Raw genomic sequence first — 20,987 nt, forward strand, 5'->3', positions numbered from 1 at the left:
ATGGTTTATAAGAACCTATATTAAACATCTTATAAATGGAATCATTATTAAACACTATAAAATAGTTATTTATAAATGTGTGAATACCTAGGTCACTAACTTTACAAATTTACTTTACAAATTTGGGAGTAATTATTACTAAATGGTGAATAAACTATCTACTAATCCATTATAAATGCTATATTACATGATGTTATTATTAAGTGCTACCCTGCACTATTTTAGTCTGTTTTGCATGTAGAGATAATTAACAACTAAAAAGGAATCACACCAGAAAATGCCCAATGCTCTCACTGATGCACAGACGAATACTGGTACTCTGCGCCACTTTGCTTCAACATACTATAAAAGTTGTATCAATGTTTGCTCTGAATTGCTTCCTGACCTACTCCAGATGCCCAGCCTACAGAGGCAGAGAGGGCAGTATGGGAGCAGGTGAACGAGGTACTGATGGAGGCTCTGGCTATCCTAGATGACCTGCAGTCCTACAACGGAGCAGGAGAAGAGATACGACAGGTGGGTTAAGTTAATAAACACCAGAGTTTGGTTAAATTTCCTCAATCTTAGCAAATGTTCTGGAAAAAATACTGGAATATTTTAGCATTCTAGTGCAGAGGTATTCAACCTGAGGTCCGCGGCCCCGAGGTACAGCAGTTAGTAGGCAATATTCTTTTAAAAAACATTTAAAAAACATTTTATGAATGTACCTTCAGTATTCATATTTTTTAAGATGTGAACTTTATTTCTCAATAAATATTGAGCAAATTACACTCATTGGAGTATCTGCCAGGCTTTGAAAAAGCTCCCACGAGTACCTGGCAGCTGGTTAGCTTTCTTGACATGGACATTTTGCTAACATATGATGGGGGTCCCTGTGTCGCCTTTTGCACAACATTTTAATACCACTGAATTAAATGCAAAGGACATTTAGAAATGTTATGCCAAACTCTATGGCTTTCATTACCAGAAGCCAAATATGGCTTGATACAGGCTACTGTTCAGGGTTGCCATGGAAACAGGGGAGCCAGTTTGTCTTCAGCTACTGATCACTTTTTTTCTGTGCAAATGTTCTGAATTCTTCTTACAAATGTTTTGTTTGTTTGTTGTTGTTGTTGTTCAAACCGTCTCATTGTGTGTAAAGGGGGTCCATTGAGGAGTTTCATCTGACATTTTAATCCTCTCACTCACTCATTCACTCTCATCCAGGCGATACAGAACCCAAGTGAGGACCAGGTACAGGAGCGAGCCTGGGCTGCTGTGGTCCCACTGGTCGGGAAACTAAAGAAGTTCTATGAGTTCTCTCTGAGGTTGGGTAAGTATGCCTTGACAACCCCAAAGCGGTCATAAGTGCTGAGAATAGAGACATTTTACTCCTACTTTTATGGGTAAAAATAAAAGCTTCGCATGAAGCCTCTTTAGTCATAATAGTCACACCTAGTCGACAGATATTTAGGACACCTCATGAGCTGTTCTAACCAGTTACATGCAACAGTAGGCTATCCATTGCGACTTAATCTACACGATGTGCCTAAATACATATGACCACTAGGCTAATACATAATCATCTTTTTATTTGGATTATTTGATCAACCTACATGTTATTTCAAGATATTCCTTTGGAGCACAACATCACGTTGTTAAAAGATATGCCTTAATTGGGCATGCCTATAAGTTGGGCAATTGACAGCATCTAGGGCAGGGATGGGTAACTCCGTCCCCCCTTTTAACATCCTCGGATCAACTTCCAAATGATTATTATTATTATTTTTGGTGGGGGACTCAGTTGGGGTCTCAACTTACTGTTGTGAGTTAGGATAGTATATAGAATACACAAGGTGCACATCAGCACTCTAGTTACAGTGCCTTGCAAAAGTAGTCATACAAAGTGGGATTCAAAAGCGTTTAATTGTAATTTTTTGGTCAACCATGCACACAAAATACTCTGTAATATTCAAAGTAGAAGTAGAAATATATATATATTTTCAAGATTAATATAAATGATAACTAAAATATAGTCTTTGCATAAGTATTTATCCCCTTTGTTTAGGCAAGCCTAAATTACTTCAGGACAAAAATGTGGCATATCAAATCACATAATAATTTATATGGACTCACTCAGTGTGAAATAATAGGGGTTGACATGATTTTTGAATGACTAACCATTTATCTGTCTCCCATACATACAACATCTGTCAAGTATTGAATTTAAAGCACAGAGTCAACATCAAATACCAGAGAGCTTTTCAAAAGCATCAAAGAAGGGCAGTGATTGTTTATTGTTACACGTCTACCAATCAGACATAGAATATCTCTTTAACTATGGTCATGTTAATAATTATTATGTGGATGATGTATTAAACCACCCAGACACAGTCATCCTGAGCTGCAGGACAGGAATGAAACTGCTTAGGGATGTTACCATGAGGCCATTGGTAATTTTAAAACAGCTACAGAGTTCAATGGCTGTGATGGGAGAACACTGAGGATGGATCAACAACATTGTAGTAATTCCATTTGTGCTACACAGTTCTCAACACACACACACACACACACACACACACACACACACACACACACACACACACACACACACACACACACACACAGAGCTTGAAGAATTTTGAAAATAAAATGTGCAAATGTTGCACAGTCTAGAGGGAGGGTTGTTTCTCACCATCCATCTGATGGTCAGTCTAGAGGGAGGGTTGTTTCTCACCATCCATCTGATGGTCAGTCTAGAGGGAGGGCTGTTTCTCACCATCCATCTGATGGTCAGTCTAGAGGGAGGGCTGTTTCTCACCATCCATCTGATGGTCAGTCTAGAGGGAGGGCTGTTTCTCACCATCCATCTGATGGTCAGTTCAGATCAGATGAGGCCACTGAGTCAATGGGTTTACCTTGTACTGTCCATTGTTGCATAGTGTGACGGCTGAACCGTCTCAGTGCTTCTCCTTCCAATAGGGGTTTCCCCTTCAATTCCCAATTAAATAGTCAATTAAATAATCAATCCGCTAACAGATCTCCAGCGGAGAAAGGTCACGAAGAACAGAGAGGTGTAGTCCACGGACGCAAAGAGTGGATCCGGTCCTGGGTAAACTCTATTAGGCTACAAAACAAACGGAATAGAGAAGCTTCGGAACTGAGGGATGAACACATCCTCATTCACGTCTCCATCACAACCCGCCTTTTGCGCAGCTGATGCTGGCTATTTAATTGGGAATTAAAGGGAAAGCGCCATATTGGAAGGAGAAGCACTATTTAATTGGGATTTGAAGGGGAAGCGCCCTATTGGAAGGAGAAGCACTATTTAATTGGGATTTGAAGGGGAAGTGCCCTATTGGAAGGAGAAGCACTATTTAATTGGGATTTGAAGGGGAAGCGCCCTATTGGAAGGAGAAGCACTGAGACGGTTCAGACAAATTCAGGGCCGCCACAATACGGTTGTTACTCTTATTCAAAAAAGGCCATTTGCTTCCTACATCAAAATGAGCTTGATAAGGTCATTGAGTCAAATAAGCAAATGATTGACAGCTTGGTAAAGGCAGTACCGCCCATTGTAGGGAGCACATTTACGTCATTCCTCAAAGACTAATATTATAGTCTAGCTAGCTAGGATCAAGTCTTTTCTCTTTCCCATTATTATTTTATAGGGACAAGGAAATATTGTCAGAATCTTCTGCAGCATTTTGAAAGGGATTGAGTCAATTCCATTGTAATTCTGAGAATAATGGTCATTGGTGGTCAATGGTAATTATGTTGATTTGCAGTTAATTCCCATGAAGTTGAACTGCCTACTTATTGCCTACAATGTTTGACAACTTTCACTGACAGTATAATTTGCACTATCCTGCCCTCTCTAGCTTTACCACTCTATTTGATTTCTCCTCCATCCTTCCATTCTCCTTTACTGTAGCTCCATCTGTCCTTCTCATATTCATCATTTCCTGTTACACTACTCCATATCCTAGTTTTACTTTCGCCTATCCCTCTATCCATTTCTGCATCTCACTCTCCCTCCATCTCTAATCCACCTCTCCAAGTTCTCATTTAACTTGCATCTTCCCCTCTTTTTACCCCTCCTTGTCCCTATGTCCCTCCATCTTTTCCTCCACCTCCTCTGTCCATCTATCCTGATCGCATTCATCCCATCTGGCCTGCATATGCTCATTCTAATCCCTCCATGTCATTTCTCTATCTCCCATTTTCCCCTCTCTTTCACCTGGTCTCCCTCCCTCTCTACCCTCTATTTTCCTCTCTCCCCCTGTATATCTATCCATTATATCCCCTATTTTCTTCCCTTACTTTCTCTCTCTCCCTCCCTTTCACCATTCACCCCCCCGTTATCTCTTTCTCCATTCATTCCCTTTCTCCCTTCTTTCTCTCACTTCCCCTATTCCATCCCCCCCATCTCTTTGATACAGAGGGGTCATTGCATGGTCTCCTGAAGGCTCTGACGAGCGCTCGCTGCAGTCCCACCCAGCATCTGGAGCAGGAGCAGGCATTGGCTCGACAGTTTGCAGAGATCCTGCATTTCACCCTGCGCTTCGATGAGCTCAAGGTACTTCTATCCTCTCCAATGAGCGAGATATACAGAGTGCTTCTTCCTTCTTTGCTTTTATGAAATAATCTCCTTATCATTTATCTTAAATGTACACTTAAAATAAACATGTCAAGTAAATAATAAAATGCTTTTTCTTACACTCCAAAAAGCTTTAAATTATGAGAGTAGTCAGAATGCTCACCACATATCAATTATCACACTGGAGAGGTGAGAAGTAATTGTGGCAATTTGTAGCCTTTTACCTTCCCCAGGATACTCCTCCCTGTAACAACATCCAATGCTGCCACAACTCTTAACAAATGTATGGATATCTGACTTTTTTGTGTTGAAATGTACAGATTTTTGTTAGTTTGGTCAGTCTAAGTAGTACCTGGTGAATATACACAGGTAACAGCAAGGAAGCATTACCCTCCACTCACCCTGTTCACTTATAAGCAATACCTTGACCCCTAGACCTATTAGCAATTTAGAGAAAGTAAAAATATGCACAACCCCAACCAAAGCACCTTTAATGTTAGCCAGCAGATTCCAACCTTACCTTTACGTTTGATGACACCGAGCTGCTAGTTTATCCTGAAAATTGTTCTTTTTTTGTCCACATGCTAGCTAGCAGTAGCCAATGCCGCCATTGTGGAATGGCAGTGTCAGCCAATCAGCTTCTTTGTTGTTCAACGTGACGTACCTTTTTATTAAATCTGCTACAGCCATTTTTTAAAACTTAGAAAATGAATATTACCTACTGATCCTTGAAGAATATAACTTATTTGTTTCTAAACAAAGGAAATGTAAACAAACATCATATAGCCTCAAAACATGGTTAAAACTATAATTGTGATATCATGGATGTTCAGTCCCTGCATCCATAGCTGCGCTAATGAGTTACATTTCTCTAGCCCCATCCCCCAGCTTTTTACCGAACCAGGGGTGGGGAGGCCGCTTTGTTACTGTTTCTACTGCTGATTGCCACTTTGAAGTATCATCTTAAAGCTTTGATAAAGCAGCAATAGATCAGCAACAGCAATCTTAAACCAACTCAATATTGATGCAATGGGGTTTTTTGTACTGGAAATATCCAGTAATCAAATCAAAGTCAATAGTCTAAAGTTCAATGGTCAAAGACAGAAAGATATTCAGTTCAACCAAAAATCTCTTTCAATTCAAGATTCGCTAAAATAATTAAATGCAGTTCTTTTAAGAGTTGTTTCCCCAAAATTGCAAATACACAAAAAAGAGACTTTATTATCCAATGGGACATTATTATCCAATGGGAAGAGCAGGAGAGACATGCAATGTGATACGCTCTCTACTCCTTGGTGTTTAATCCTTGTGCTTATGTGTCCAGTAATTCCCCTTTTCCCGGCCAATAGCCCAGCAGAACAATTACTGAACTATTTTAATTTAAACGTTTTTTTTAACAGTTCCCCTTTCTTCTTCTTCTATAATGTCATGGCGGTCCGCAAACTATCGTTTAAGAACTTGCCGCCACCTACTGTGCTGGAATGTACGATCAATCATGATCTGCTCAATTCTGTACCACCATGGTAATAAAACTCTAAACCAAATCAATCCTAACTTCTACCACACCCTCCTCCAAAAACCCCTCCCCAACCATGCTACCCCATGAAACGTTATCTATATCATGCTGAAACACACCCTTAGGATTGTTTAGTATGTCAACAGCCATTTCAACAGTAACATCTGTTACCCCCGATATCTCTTTTGTTGTCTCCACAATAACCTTCAACCTGGCAATTCTGCTTTCAACAACCTGAGTTGTATTGATAACCTTACCAATAAAAGCTATGAAGTCAACTTTATTCATTATCAAATTGTCCTTTGACAGCGTACATTTGACAGTGTACATTCATGAGCAGCCATAGTAGCTCTATCAGTCTGGCACTAGATCCACTTACTACAGGAGCAGCCATAGTTGCTCCATCAGTCTGACAGTAGATCCACTTACCACAGGAGCAGCCATAGTAGCTCCATCAGTCTGACAGTAGATCCACTTACTACAGGAGCAGTCATAGTAGCTCCATCAGTCTGACAGTAGATCCACTTACTACAGGAGCAGCCATATTAGCTCCATCAGTCTGACAGTAGATCCACTTACTACAGGAGCAGCCATAGTAGCTCCATCAGTCTGACAGTAGGTCCACTGACTACAGGAGCAGCCATAGTAGCTCCATCAGTCTGACAGTAGATCCACTTACTACAGGATCAGCCATAGTAGCTCCATCAGTCTGACAGTAGATCCACTTACTACAGGAGCAGCCATAGTAGCTCCATCAGTCTGACAGTAGATCCACTTACTACAGGAGCAGCCATAGTAGCTCCATCAGTCTGACAGTAGATCCACTTACTACAGGAGCAGCCATAGTAGCTCCATCAGTCTGACAGTAGATCCACTTACTACAGGAGCAGCCATAGTAGCTCCATCAGTCTGACAGTAGATCCACTCACTACAGGAACAGCCATAGTAGCTCCATCAGTCTGACAGTAGATCCACTTACTACAGGAGCAGCCATAGTAGCTCCATCAGTCTGACAGTAGATCCACTTACTACAGGAGCAGCCATAGTAGCTCCATCAGTCTGACAGTAGATCCACTTACTACAGGAGCAGCCATAGTAGCTCCATCAGTCTGACAGTAGATCCACTTACTACAGGAGCAGCCATAGTAGCTCCATCAGTCTAGAGTAGATCCACTTACTACAGGAGCAGCCATAGTAGCTCCATCAGCCAGTAGATCCACTTACTAGCAGCCATAGTAGCTCCATCAGTCTGACAGTAGATCCACTTACTACAGGAGCAGCCATAGTAGCTCCATCAGTCTGACAGTAGATCCACTTACTACAGGAGCAGCCATAGTAGCTCCATCAGTCTGACAGTAGATCCACTTACTACAGGAGCAGCCATAGTAGCTCCATCAGTCTGACAATAGATCCCATTACTACAGGAGCAGCCATAGCAGCTCCATCAGTCTGACAGTAGATCCACTTACTACAGGAGCAGCCATATTAGCTCCATCAGTCTGACAGTAGATCCACTTACTACAGGAGCAGCCATAGTAGCTCCATCAGTCTGACAGTAGATCCACTTACTACAGGAGCAGCCATAGTAGCTCCATCAGTCTGACAGTAGATCCACTTACTACAGGAGCAGCCATAGTAGCTCCATCAGTCTGACAGTAGATCCACTTACTACAGGAGCAGCCATAGTAGCTCCATCAGTCTGACAGTAGATCCACTTACTACAGGAGCAGCCATAGTAGCTCCATCAGTCTGACAGTAGATCCACTTACTACAGGAGCAGCCATAGTAGCTCCATCAGTCTGACAGTAGATCCATACTACCAGCCATAGTAGCTCCATCAGTCTGACAGTAGATCCACTTACTACAGGAGCAGCCATAGTAGCTCCATCAGTCTGACAGTAGATCCACTTACTACAGGAGCAGCCATAGTAGCTCCATCAGTCTGACAGTAGATCCACTTACTACAGGAGCAGCCATAGTAGCTCCATCAGTCTGACAGTAGATCCACTTACTACAGGAGCAGCCATAGTAGCTCCATCAGTCTGACAGTAGATCCACTTACTACAGGAGCAGCCATAGTAGCTCCATCAGTCTGACAGTAGATCCACTTACTACAGGAGCAGCCATAGTAGCTCCATCAGTCTGACAGTAGATCCACTTACTACAGGAGCAGCCATAGTAGCTCCATCAGTCTGACAGTAGATCCACTTACTACAGGAGCAGGCATAGTAGCTCCATCAGTCTGACAATAGATCCCATTACTACAGGAGCAGCCATAGTAGCTCCATCAGTCTGACAGTAGATCCACTTACTACAGGAGCAGCCATAGTTGCTCCATCAGTCTGACAGTAGATCCACTTACTACAAGAGCAGCCATAGTAGCTCCATCAGTCTGACAGTAGATCCACTTACTACAGAAGCAGGCATAGTAGCTCCATCAGTCCATCAGCCTGACAGTAGATCCACTTACTACAGGAGCAGCCATAGTAACTCCATCAGTCTGACAGTAGATCCACTCACTACAGGAGCAGCCATAGTAACTCCATCAGTCTGACAGTAGATCCACTCACTATAGGAGCAGCCATAGTAGCTCCATCAGTCTGCCTATTAGTTCCACCAATCTGTCTTACAGCCTCTGCGTATGATACATTATGATTGTTTCTACATCTCTGGGCCATTCTTTACTCTCTCTGTACCTGGCATCCACCAAATGCTGCACTAAGTTCCCCCCACAATTACAACAGTTAACCTTCACATTGCTTCCACAGTCACCGTAATCATGTTTTCATCCACACATCTTTTCTTTCCTTTCCACTGAGCAGCTACATGGGATATTCTTTGGCATTTGAAAGACCGCAATGGGGATGGGACAAATTCTCTGATATTGAAACTAAGGAATCCTATCTGTAGTTTTCCAGTCAATTCCTTCTAAAACCTCAGCAGCACTGATAAGCTTTCACTTCTTTGTCCCTCTTTCCTACTGATCAACCTTTTGGCCTCAATCAGTCTGCCTCCCTTCACATTTTCTTTAATATCTAGTGGACATAGATATTGGGACCCCAGTGAAAACTCCTCTCAATCTAGCATAAGCACCAGGGACCTGCCTTTTAATCCTCTTCCCATCAAGTTTTTCAATTTTCAGCCTGGCTACCACACAATATACCAATATACCACACAGCCTGGCTACCACACAATATTAACAACCTACCATTTCTAATGAACCAAGCTAATTTCATTTCACCTCTTTCTCTCTGGCAGTGGTTCCCAAACTTTTTATAGTCCCGTACCCCTTCAAAAATTCAACCTCCAGCTGCGTTCCCCCTTTATCACCAAGGTCAGCACACTCACAGATGTTGTTTTTTGCCATTATTGTAAGCCTTCCACACACACACTTTACGACACATTTATTATACATAAGATTGAGTATGAGTTTTTGTCACAACACGGCTTGTGGGAAGTGACAAAGAGCTCTTATAGGACCATGGCACAAATAATAATATAATAATCAATAATTTTGCTCTTTATTTAGCCATCTTACATATAAAACCGTATTTGTTCTTAACAAATGGTGATTAACTCAAAACACAGGTTAATGAGAAGGGTGTGCTTGAAAGGATGCACATAACTCTGCAATGTTGGGTTGTATTGGAGACAGTCTCAGTCTTAAATAATTTTCCACACACAGTCTGTGCCTGTATTTAGTTTTATGCTAGTGAGGGCCAAGAATCCACTCTCACATAGGTATGTGGTTGCAAAGGGCATCAGTGTCCTAACAGCGCGATTTGCCAAGGCAAGAAACTCTGAGTGCAGCCCTATCCAGAAATCTGGCAGTGGCTTCTGATTAAATTCAATTTTCACAGAAACGCTTGTTGCAATAGCGATTGCAAGAAGACAGTGAATGTTTCTGACGGGCCAAGTTACAGTTTTGATCTATGGCAAGAAGTGAAAATGGTTGTCTAGCAATGATCAACATCCAATTTGATAGAGCTTTAAGAATATATATATTTTTTTTAATAATGTGCAAATATTGTACAATCCATGAGTGCAAAGCTCTTATAGACTTACCGTGAAAGACTCAACTGTAATTGCTGCCAAAGGTGAATCTAACATGTATTGACTCAGGAGGTTGAATACTTATCTAATCAAGATATAGTCGTGTTTTATTTTTCATGAATTTCTCTTCCACTTTGACATTACAGAGTATTTTGTGTAGATCGTTGACAAAAAAATGACAATTGAATCCATTTTATTCCCTTTTTGTAACAACAAAATGTGTAAAAATTCAAGGGATGTGAATAGTTTCTGAAGGTACTGTAGATTGACTGATCTCTACCAACCTCCCCATGTACCAGACTTCTGCCTGTCAACTGCACTGCTATGGATATGAGAACCACCTTTCTGCCCTTCAGCTCATGTTGCACTCTTTCTCTCTGTTTTTGATCTTTAGGATTATTCATGGGAAGAAAGGGGAATAGAGAGAGAGGGGAGAGGGTAGTTCTCCCTTGATTGTATACCCTCCACCTCTTTTAAATGTTTATCTCTTTAAATGCTCATACCCGAGCTGACAAGGTAAAAATCTGTCATTCTGCCCTGAGCAAGGCAGTTAACCCACTGTTCCCAAGGTGCCGAAGACGTGGGTGTCGGTAAAGGCAGCCCACCACACCTCTGATTGAGGGGTTGGATTAAATGCGGAAGACACATTTCATAAGTAGGAAGCCCAAAGAGAAGAGATAGTTGTCAAGTTTGTTTTTAACCAAACGATAGAGGTAAGCGCAGAACATTGTTTGGGAATGGGTTATATATATATTTTTTCCTACTGGTAAGAATAGAAGAGTTTCCATGTTTTAGTCTGCGGTTGTCAGCGACTGTATCCTCAACTCCTTTCAAATGCACATTCCTCTGCATAGCATTATTTTCGCAGGGAGAAAATAACGATATTCTGAATGAAAGACTACAAGAAATCAGAGATCACGAGGAAATAGTATGAATGAAACACTAAATCGATTTTCTCAATGATCTCCACTGTGGTCATTTTTTTGTATAATGGTATTAAGTGTAAATTATCAGCGACAAAGAAAGTGATAGAGATATGAAATGAATGAGATGATACGGAGAGAATGAAAGAGGGAGAGAAGATGACAGGGAGAATAAATCGAATCAAAGTTTATTTGTGTGTGCCAAATACAACAGGTGTAGACCTTACAGTGAAATGCTTACTTACAGGCCCTAACCAATAGTCGAAACTTCTTTAAGTAAGAAATAGGTATTAGGTGAGCAATAGATAAGGAAATAAAAAACAGTAGCGAGAAATAATAACAGTAGCGAGGCTATATAGCGAGGCTATATAACCAGCTTATCCAGAGATACAACCTCTCTTATCACTCAGTGCCTGGGCTTACCCCCGCACCCCACCATACCCATTATGCCTTGAATCTATTCTACCACGCCCAGAAATCTGCACCTTTTATTCTTTAGCCGTACCCTCATCCCACTCCTCCTTTGTTCCTTGGGTGATGTAGAGGTAAACCCAGGCCCTGCGTGTCTCCAGGCACCCTCATTTGTTGACTTCTGTGATCGCAAAAACCTTGGTTTCATGCATGTCAACATCAGAAGCCTCCTCCCTAAGTTTGTTTTACTCACTTCTTTAGAACACTCCGCCAACCCGGATGTCCTTGCCGTGTCTGAATCCTGGCTTAGAAAGGCCACCAACAATTCTGAGATTTCCATACTCAGCTACAAAATGTTCCGTCAAGATAGAACTGCCAAAGGGGGAGGAGTTGCAATCTACTGCAGAGAGAGCCTGCAAAGTTCAGTCATACTTTCCAGGTCTATACCCAAACAGTTTGAACTTCTAATTTGAAAAATGAACCTCTCCAGAAATAAGTATCTCACTGTTGTTGCCCCCCTCCGCTCCCAGTTGTGCCCTGGACACCATTTGTAAATTGATCGCCTCCCCATCTAGCTTCAGAGTTTGTTCTGTTAGGTGACCTAAACTGGGATATGCTTAACGCCCCGGCAGTCCTATAATCTAAGCTAGATGCCCTCAATCTCACACAAATCATCAAGGAACCCACCAGGTACAACCCTAAATCCGTAAACATGGGCACCCTCATAGACATTATCCTGACCAACTTGCCCTCCAAATACACCTCCGCTGTTTTCAATCAGGATCTCAGCGATCACTGCCTTATTGCCTGTTTCCGCTATGGGTCTGCAGTCAAACGAACACCCCTCATCACTGTCAAACACTCCCTAAAACCCTTCTGCGAGCAGGCCTTTCTAATCGACCTGGCCCGGGTATCCTGGAAGGATATTGACCTCATCCCATCAGTAGAGGATGCCTGGTCATTCTTTAAAAGTAATTTCCTCACCATCTTAGATAAGCATGCCCCATTCAAAAAATGCAGAACTAAGAACAGATATAGCCCTTTGTTCACTCCAGACCTGACTGCACAAAAACATCCTGTGGCGGACTGCAATAGCATTGAATAGTCCCCACGATATGCAACTGTTCAGGGAAGTCAAGAACCATTACATGCAGTCAGGAAAGCAAAAGCTAGCAAGCAAAGGCTAGCTTTTTCAAGCAGAAATTCACATCCTGTAGCTCTAACTCCAAACTCCACAGGTGCACCTCAGCCACGCTCAAGGTACTAAATGATATCATAATCGATAAAAGACAGTACTGTGTACCCGTCTTCATCGACCTGGCCAAGGCTTTCGTCTGTCAATCACCGTATTCTTATCGGCACACTCAATAGCCTTGGATTTTCTAATGACTGCCTCGCCTGGTTCACCAACTACTTTGCAGACATAGTTCAGTGTGTCAAATCGGAGGGCCTGTTGTCCGGACCTCTGGCAGTCTCTATGGGGGTACCACAGGGTTCAATTCTCGGGCCGACTCTTTTCTCTGTATATATCAATGATGTCGCTCTTGCTGCGGGCGATTCCGTGATCCACCTCTACGCAGACTACACCATTATGTATACTTCTGGCCCTTCCTTGGAAACTGTGCTAACTAACCTCCAAACAAGCTTCAATGCCATACAACACTCCTTCCGTGGCCTCCAACTGCTCTTAAACGCTAGTAAAACCAAATGCATGCTTTTCAACTATTCGCTGCCCGCACCCACCCGCCCGACTAGCATCACCACCCTGGACGGTTCCGACCTAGAATATGTGGACAACTATAAATACCTAGGTGTCTGGCTAGACTGTAAACTCTCCTTCCAGACTCATATTAAACATCTCCAATCCAAAATCAAATCTAGAATCGGCTTTCTATTTCGCAACAAAGCCTCCTTCACTCACGCCGCCAAACTTACCCTAGTAAAACTGACTATCCTACCAATCCTCGACTTTGGCGATGTCAACTACAAAATAGCTTACAACACTCTACTCGGCAAACTGGATGCAGTCTATCACAGTACCGTCCATTTTGTTACCAAATCACCTTATACCACCCACCACTGTGACCTGTATGTTCTAGTCGGCTGGCCCTCGCTACATATTCGTCGCCAGACCCACTGGCTCCAGGTCATCTATAAGTCTATGCTAGCTAAAGCTCCGCTTTATCTCAGTTCACTGGTCACGATAACAACACCCACCCGTAGCACACGTTCCAGCAGGTATATCTCACTGATCATCCCCAAAGCCAACACCTCATTTGGCCGCCTTCCAATTCTCTGCTGCCAGTGACTGGAACGAATTGCAAAAATCGCTGAAGTTGGAGACTTTTATTTCCCTCGCCAACTTTAAACATCAACTATCTGAGCAGCTAACCGATCACTGCAGCTGTTACATAGTCCATCTGTAAAAGTCCATCTGTAAATAGCCCATCCAATTTACCTACCTCACCCCCATACTGTTTCTATTTTATTTACTTTTCTGCTCTTTTGCACATCACCATCTGCTCATTTATCACTCCAGTGTTAATCTGCTAAATTGTAATTATTCGCTCCTATGGCCTATTTATTGCCTACCTCCTCATGCCTTTTGCACACACTGTATATAGACTTTCTTTTTTCTACTGTGTCATTGACTTGTTTATTGTGTTTTTGTCTTGTATATTGTTTACTCCATGTGTAACTCTGTGTTGTTGTCTGTGCCACACTGCTTTGCTTTATCTTGGCCAGGTCGCAGTTGCAAATGAGAACTTGTTCTCAACAAGCCTACCTGGTTAAATAAAGGTGAAGTAAAAAATACATATACAGGCACCGGTTAGTCGGGCTAATTGAGGTAGTATGTACATGTAGGTATGGTTAAAGTGACTATGCATATATGATAAACAGAGAGTAGCAGTAGCGTAAAAGAGGGGTTTGGTTTTGATTACCTGTTCAGGAGTCTTGGCTTTCGGGTAAAAGCTGTTGAGAAGCCTTTTGGTCCAAGACTTGGCACTCCGGTACTGCTTGCCATGCAGTAGTAGAGAGAACAGTCTATGACTGGGGTGGCTGGGGTCTTTGACACCTTCCTCTGATACCGCCTGGTGTAGAGGTCCTGGATGGCAGGCAGCTTAGCCTGTTTGATGGTTTGTCAGAGGGCATAGCAGGATTTCTTATAAGCTTCCGGGTCAGAGTCCCATACCTTGAAAGCGGCAGATCTACCCTTTAGCTCAGTGCGAATGCTGCCTGTAATCTATGGCTTCTGGTTGGGATATGTACATACAGTCACTGTGGGGACGACGTCGTCAATGCACTTGTTGATGAAGCCAGTGACTGATTGAGTGTACACCTCAATGCAATCGGAAGAATCCCGGAACCTGTTCCAGTCTGTGATAGAAAAACAGTTCTGTTGTTTAGCATCTGCTTCATCTGACCACTTTTTTTTGTAGACCACTGGTGCTTCCTGCTTTAATTTTGCCTTGTAAGCAAGATTCTGGAGGATAGAATTGTGTTCGGATTTTCCAAATGGAGGGCGAGGGAGAGCTTTGTACTCATCTCTGTGTGTGGAGTACAGGTGATCTAGAATGTTTTTCCCTCTGGTTGCGCATGTTGATAGAAATGAGATAAAACTGATTTAATTTCCCTGCATTGAATGGTTACCTGTTTGCTTATTTCCTTATACAGCTGACTGAGTGTGGTCTTAGTGCCAGCGTCCGTCTGTGGTGGTAAATAAACAGCCACGAAAAGTATCGATGAAAACTCTCTTGGCAAATAGTGTGGTCTGCAGTTTATCATAAAATACTTCACGCTAGCAAAATCTAGAGGCTTCCTTAGATTTCGTGCAGCAGCTGTTGTTTACAAATATGCACAGACCGCCCCCCCTCTTCTTACCGGAGTGTTCTGTTCTATCTGTTCTATCTAGCCGGTGCAGTGTGTATCCTGCTAGCTGAATATCCATGTCATCATTCAGTGCAATGCAGAAAACGAACCAGGGGAACTGAATCTGAGAGGGACTGAATATAAACACAAGAAAGAGGAGACAAGAGTCAGATAAAATAAGGCAGAAAGGGAGGACAATGTGTAAGCAAAGCCTAGTTTCAATCAGACAAAGTATTTACTTGTACTTGCCAACACCCGCATATTGATGTTTGGCAGTCTCGGAGGAGTAACTGCGTTGGAGCTGTCAAAACGTTGAGCGGCTTCTCTTGTGGTCATTATCATGAAGCCACACCCTTTCCACCTGCGTATTATGTTCAGAACAAAAAAGTGTAGGCTATATAGAAACAGTGATGCTCAAATTGAAAACCATTACCCCAAATTATACGGATCTCTATCAGCCTAATTTGAGGTGTAGATTACTTCACAAGTGTCCACACTTGTAACACAGCTGTATGAGATTTCTACTAATGCAACTCGGTGCATCCAATGGCAATGTCCGCTTTAGGTGTAATGCCGGGAGCCACTTGTGGATCTTCACAGCTCTAACACAGTTCCACCTCCGACACTGCCAAAACAACAGCTATGCTAGCTGGGATATGCTGGGATATGATTGAATTTAGGCCGAAGTGAGGAGGAAGGGAGAGAGAGATAGCAGAGCACTATAGAAAAATAGAAAGGAGAATAAGAAATGTTAAGGGAAAATTAAAGTTAAACCTTATTCTAAAATGGATTCAATTGTTTTTAATCCTCAGCTATCTACACACAATACCCCATAATGACAAAGTGAAAACAGGTTTTTAGAAATGTTTGCAAATGTATTAAAAATATAAAACATAAATACCTTATTTACATACAATACCAGTCAAAAATTTGGACACACCTACTCATTCAAGGGTCTTTCTTTATTTTGACTATTTTCTACATTGTAGAATAGTGACGACATCCAAACTATGAATTAACACATATGGAATCATGTAAACTCAGCAAAAAAATAAACGCCCCTCTTCCAGGACCCTGTCTTTCAAAGATTTTGTAAAAATCCAAATAACTTTACAGATCTTCATTGTAAAGGGTTTAAACACTGTTTCCCATGCTTGTTCAATGAACCATAAATAATTAATGAACATGCACCTGTGGAACGGTCGTTAAGACACTAACAGCTTACAGAAGGTAGGCAATTAAGGTCATAGTTATGAAAACTTAGGACACTAAAGAGGCCTTTCTACTGACTCTGAAAAACACCAAAGAAAGATGCCCAGGGTCCCTGCTCATCTGCGTAAACGTGCCTTAGGCATGCAGCAAGGAGGCATGAGGACTGCAGATGTGGCCAGCGCAATAAATTGCAATGTCCGTACTGTGAGACACCTAAGGTAGCGCTACAGGGAGACAGGACGGACATCTGATCATCCTCGCAGTGGCACACCACGTGTAACAACAGCTGCACAGGATCGGAACATCCGAACATCACACCTGCGGGACAGGTACAGGATGGCAACAACAACTGCCCGAGTTATACCAGGAATGCACAATCCTTCCATCAGTGCTCAGACTGTCTGCAATAGGCTGAGAGAGGTCCTCACCAGACATCACCAGACATCACCGGCAACAATGTTGCCTATGGGCACAAACCCACCGTTGCTGGACCAGACAGGACTGGTAAAAAGTTCTCTTCACTGACGAGTCACGGTTTTGTCTCACAAGGGGTGATGGTCGGATTCGCGTTTATCGTCGAAGGAATGAGTGTTCCACCGAGGCCTGTACTCTGGAGCGGGATCGATTTGGAGGTGGAGGGTCATGGTCTGGGGTGGTGTGTCACAGCATCATCGGACTGAGCTTGTTGTCATTGTAGGCAATGTCAATGCTGTGCGTTACAGGGAAGACATCCTCCTCCCTCATGTGGTACCCTTCCTGCAAGCTCATCCTGACATGACCCTCCAGCATGACAATACCACCAGCCATAATACTCGTTCTGTGCGTGATTTTCTAAAAGACAGGAATGTCAGTCTTCTGCCATGGCCAGCGAAGAGCTCGGATCTCAATCCTATTGAGCACGTCTGGGACCTGTTGGATCGGAGGATGAGGGCTAGGGCCATTACCCCTAGAAATGTCCAGGAACTTGCAGGTGCCTTGGTGGAAGAGTGGGGTAACATCTCACAGCAAGAACTGGCAAATCTGGTGCAGTCCATGAGGAGGAGATGAACTGCAGTACTTAATGCAGCTGGTGGCCACACCAGATACTGACTGTTACTTTGGATTTTGACCCCACCTTTGTTCAGTGACACATTATTCAATTTCTGTTAGTTTATGTCTCAGTTGTCGTATCTTGTTATGTTCATACAAATATTTACACGTTAGTTTGCTGAAAATTAAAGCAGTTGACAATGAGAGGACATTTCTTTTTTTGCTGAGTTTACCAAAAAAGTGTCTAACAAATCAAAATACATTTTCTTTTAACTAGGCAAGTCAGTTAAGAACACATTCTTATTTTCAATGACAGCCTAGGAACAGTGGGTTAACTGCCTTCTCAGGGGCAGAACAACAGATTGTTACCTTGTCAGCTACGGCGATTCTATCTTGCAACCTTCCGGTTACTAGTCCAACGCTCTAGCCACTAGGCTACCTGCCACCACAAATATAGCCACCCTTATCTTTGATGACCGCTTTGCACACTCTTGGCATTCTCTCAAACAGGTGCATGAGGAATTCTTTTCCAACCGTGTTGAAGGACTTCTCACATATGCTGGGCACTTGTTGGCTGCTTTTCCTTCACTTTGTGGTCCAACTCATCCCAAACCATCTCAATTGGGTTGAGGTCGGGTGATTGTGGAGGCCAGGTCATCTGATGCAGCACTCCATCACTCTCCTTGGTCAAATAGCCCTTACACAGCCTGGTGGTGTGTAAGGTCTAATGTCCATTGCTTGTGTTTCTTGGCCCAAGCAAGTCTCTTCTTCTTATTGGTGTTCTTTAGTAGTGGTTTCTTTGCAGCAATTTGACCATGAAGACCTGATTCACGCTGTATCCTCTGAACAGTTGATGTTGATATGTGTCTGTTACTGTGTCTGTTACTACATTTATTTGGGCTGTAATCTGTGCAATTAACTCTAATGAACATATCTTCTGCAGCAGAGGTAACTCTGGGTTTTCCTTTCCTGTGCCATTCCTCATGAGAATCAGTTTCATCATAGCACTTGATGGTTTTTGCGACTGCACTTGAAACTTTCAAAGTTCTTGAAATGTTCCAGATTTACTGACCTTCATGTCTTAAAGTAATGATGGACTGTCATTTCTCTTTGCTTATTTGAGCTGTTCTTGACATTATATGGCACACACCTCTGTCCATATAAAGGTCCCACAGTTGGTTGACAGTGCATGTCAGTTCAAAAACCAAGCCATGAGGTCGAAGGAATTGTTCGTAGAGCTCCGAGACAGCAGGGGAAGGCTACCAAAACTTTTCTGCAGCATTGAAGGTCCCCAAGAACACAGTGGTCTCCATCATTCTTCTTGGAAGAAGTTTGGAACCACCAAGGCTCTTCCTGGAGCTGGACGCCCGGCCAAACTGAGCAATTGGTGGAGAAAGACCATTGTCAGGGAGGTGACCAAGAACCCGATGGTCAGTCTGACAGCTCTAGAGTTCCTCTGTGGAGATGGGAGAACCTTCCAGAAGGACAACCATCTCTGCAGAACTCCATCAATCAGGCCACACAGCCAAGACAATGCACGAGTTGCTTCGTGACAAAATCTCAGAATATCCTTGAGTGGCCCAGCCAGAGCCTAGACTTGAAACCTATCAAAGATCTCTGGAGAGATCTGAAAATAGATGTGCAGCAACACTCCCCATCCAACCTGACAGCGCTTGAGAGGATCTACAGAGAAGAATGGGAGAAACTCCTCAAATACAGGTGTACCAAGTTTATAGCGTCCTACCCAAGAAGACTCAAGGCTGTAATCGCTGCCAAAGGTGCTTCAACAAAGTACTGAGTAAGGGTCTGAATACTTATGTAAATGTGATATTTCAGTTGTTTATTTTTAATAGATTTGCACAAATAAAAAAAACGTGTTTTTTGGGGGAGTATTGTATGTAGATTGAGGGAAATATTTGTTTTAATCCAGTTTAGAATAAGGCTGTAATGTAACGAAATGTGGAAAAGGTGAAGGGGTCTGAATACTTTCTGAATGCACTGGACATACCACTACATAATATAATACAATACATAATATACGTAACCCTACATAATATAATACAATACATAATGCATAATACTATATGTCATATACATAACACTACATAATACAATATATAAAATAAAAAATGTACAGTTATGTACCATATATTATTTATTTATTTCACCTTTATTTAACCAGGTAGGCTAGTTGAGAACAAGTTCTCATTTGCAACTGCGACCTGGCCAAGATAAAGCATAGCAGTTCGACAAAGACAACACAGAGTTACACATGGAGTAAACAATAAACAAGTCAACATAGTAGAACAAAAATAATCTATATACAGTGTGTGCAAAAGGCATGAGGAGGTAGGCAATAAATAGGCCATATGAGTGAATAATTACAATTTAGCAGATTAACACTGGAGTGATAAATGATCAGATGAACATGTGCAGGTAGAGATACTGGTGTGCAAAAGAGCAGAAAAGCAAATCAAATAAAAACATTATGGGGATGAGGTAGGTGGATTGGGTGGGCTATATACCTATTTACAGCTGCAGCGATCGGTTAGCTGCTCAGATAGCAGATGTTTAAAGTTGGTGAGGGAGATAAAAGTCTCCAATTTCAGAGATTTTTTGCAATTCGTTCCAGTCGCAGGCAGCAGAGAACATAATACAGTACATAATATACATAACACTGCGTAATACAATACATAATATACATTACACTACATAATTCAATACATAATATACTCTACATAACTGTACGGAATACACTACATATTACAATACATGATATATATAACACTACATAACAATACATAATATACAGTACATAATACTCTACATAATATATATAACACTACATAATACAATACATAATATACAGTACATAATACTCTACATAATATATATAACACTGCATAATAATAAAACACATAATATACATAACTCAATACAATGCATAATATTCATAACACTACATAATACAATACATAATACAATGCATATTATACACAACACAATACATAATACAATAGATAATATATAACATTGCATAATACAATACATAATTTACATAACACTACATAATACAGTACGTAATACAATACATAATTTACATAACACTACATAATACAGTACGTAATACAATACATAATTTACATAACACTACATAATACAGTACGTAATACAATACATAATTTACATAACACTACATAATACAGTACGTAATACAATACATAATTTACATAACACTACATAATACAGTACGTAATACAATACATAATTTACATAACACTACATAATACAGTACATAATACAATACATAATTTACATAACACTACATAATACAGTACGTAATACAATACATAATTTACATAACACTACATAATACAGTACGTAATACAATACA

At 41.6% G+C, this 20,987-nt stretch overlaps 1 protein-coding gene across 1 annotated transcript in view; it reads left to right on the top strand.

Annotated features, from left to right (window-relative positions):
* Positions 1-20,987, top strand: part of fam49ba (family with sequence similarity 49 member Ba) — a 48,115-nt gene that overhangs the window by 19,164 nt on the left and 7,964 nt on the right. The window contains exons 3-5 of the mRNA XM_029642273.2: positions 395-516; positions 1,207-1,312; positions 4,422-4,558. Of these exons, the coding sequence (XP_029498133.1) occupies positions 395-516; positions 1,207-1,312; positions 4,422-4,558 (365 nt within the window). The remainder of the gene's footprint in view (positions 1-394; positions 517-1,206; positions 1,313-4,421; positions 4,559-20,987) is intronic.

This window comes from Oncorhynchus nerka, linkage group LG9b (genome assembly GCF_034236695.1).
Source record: "Oncorhynchus nerka isolate Pitt River linkage group LG9b, Oner_Uvic_2.0, whole genome shotgun sequence".
Taxonomy (NCBI): Eukaryota; Metazoa; Chordata; class Actinopteri; order Salmoniformes; family Salmonidae; genus Oncorhynchus; species Oncorhynchus nerka.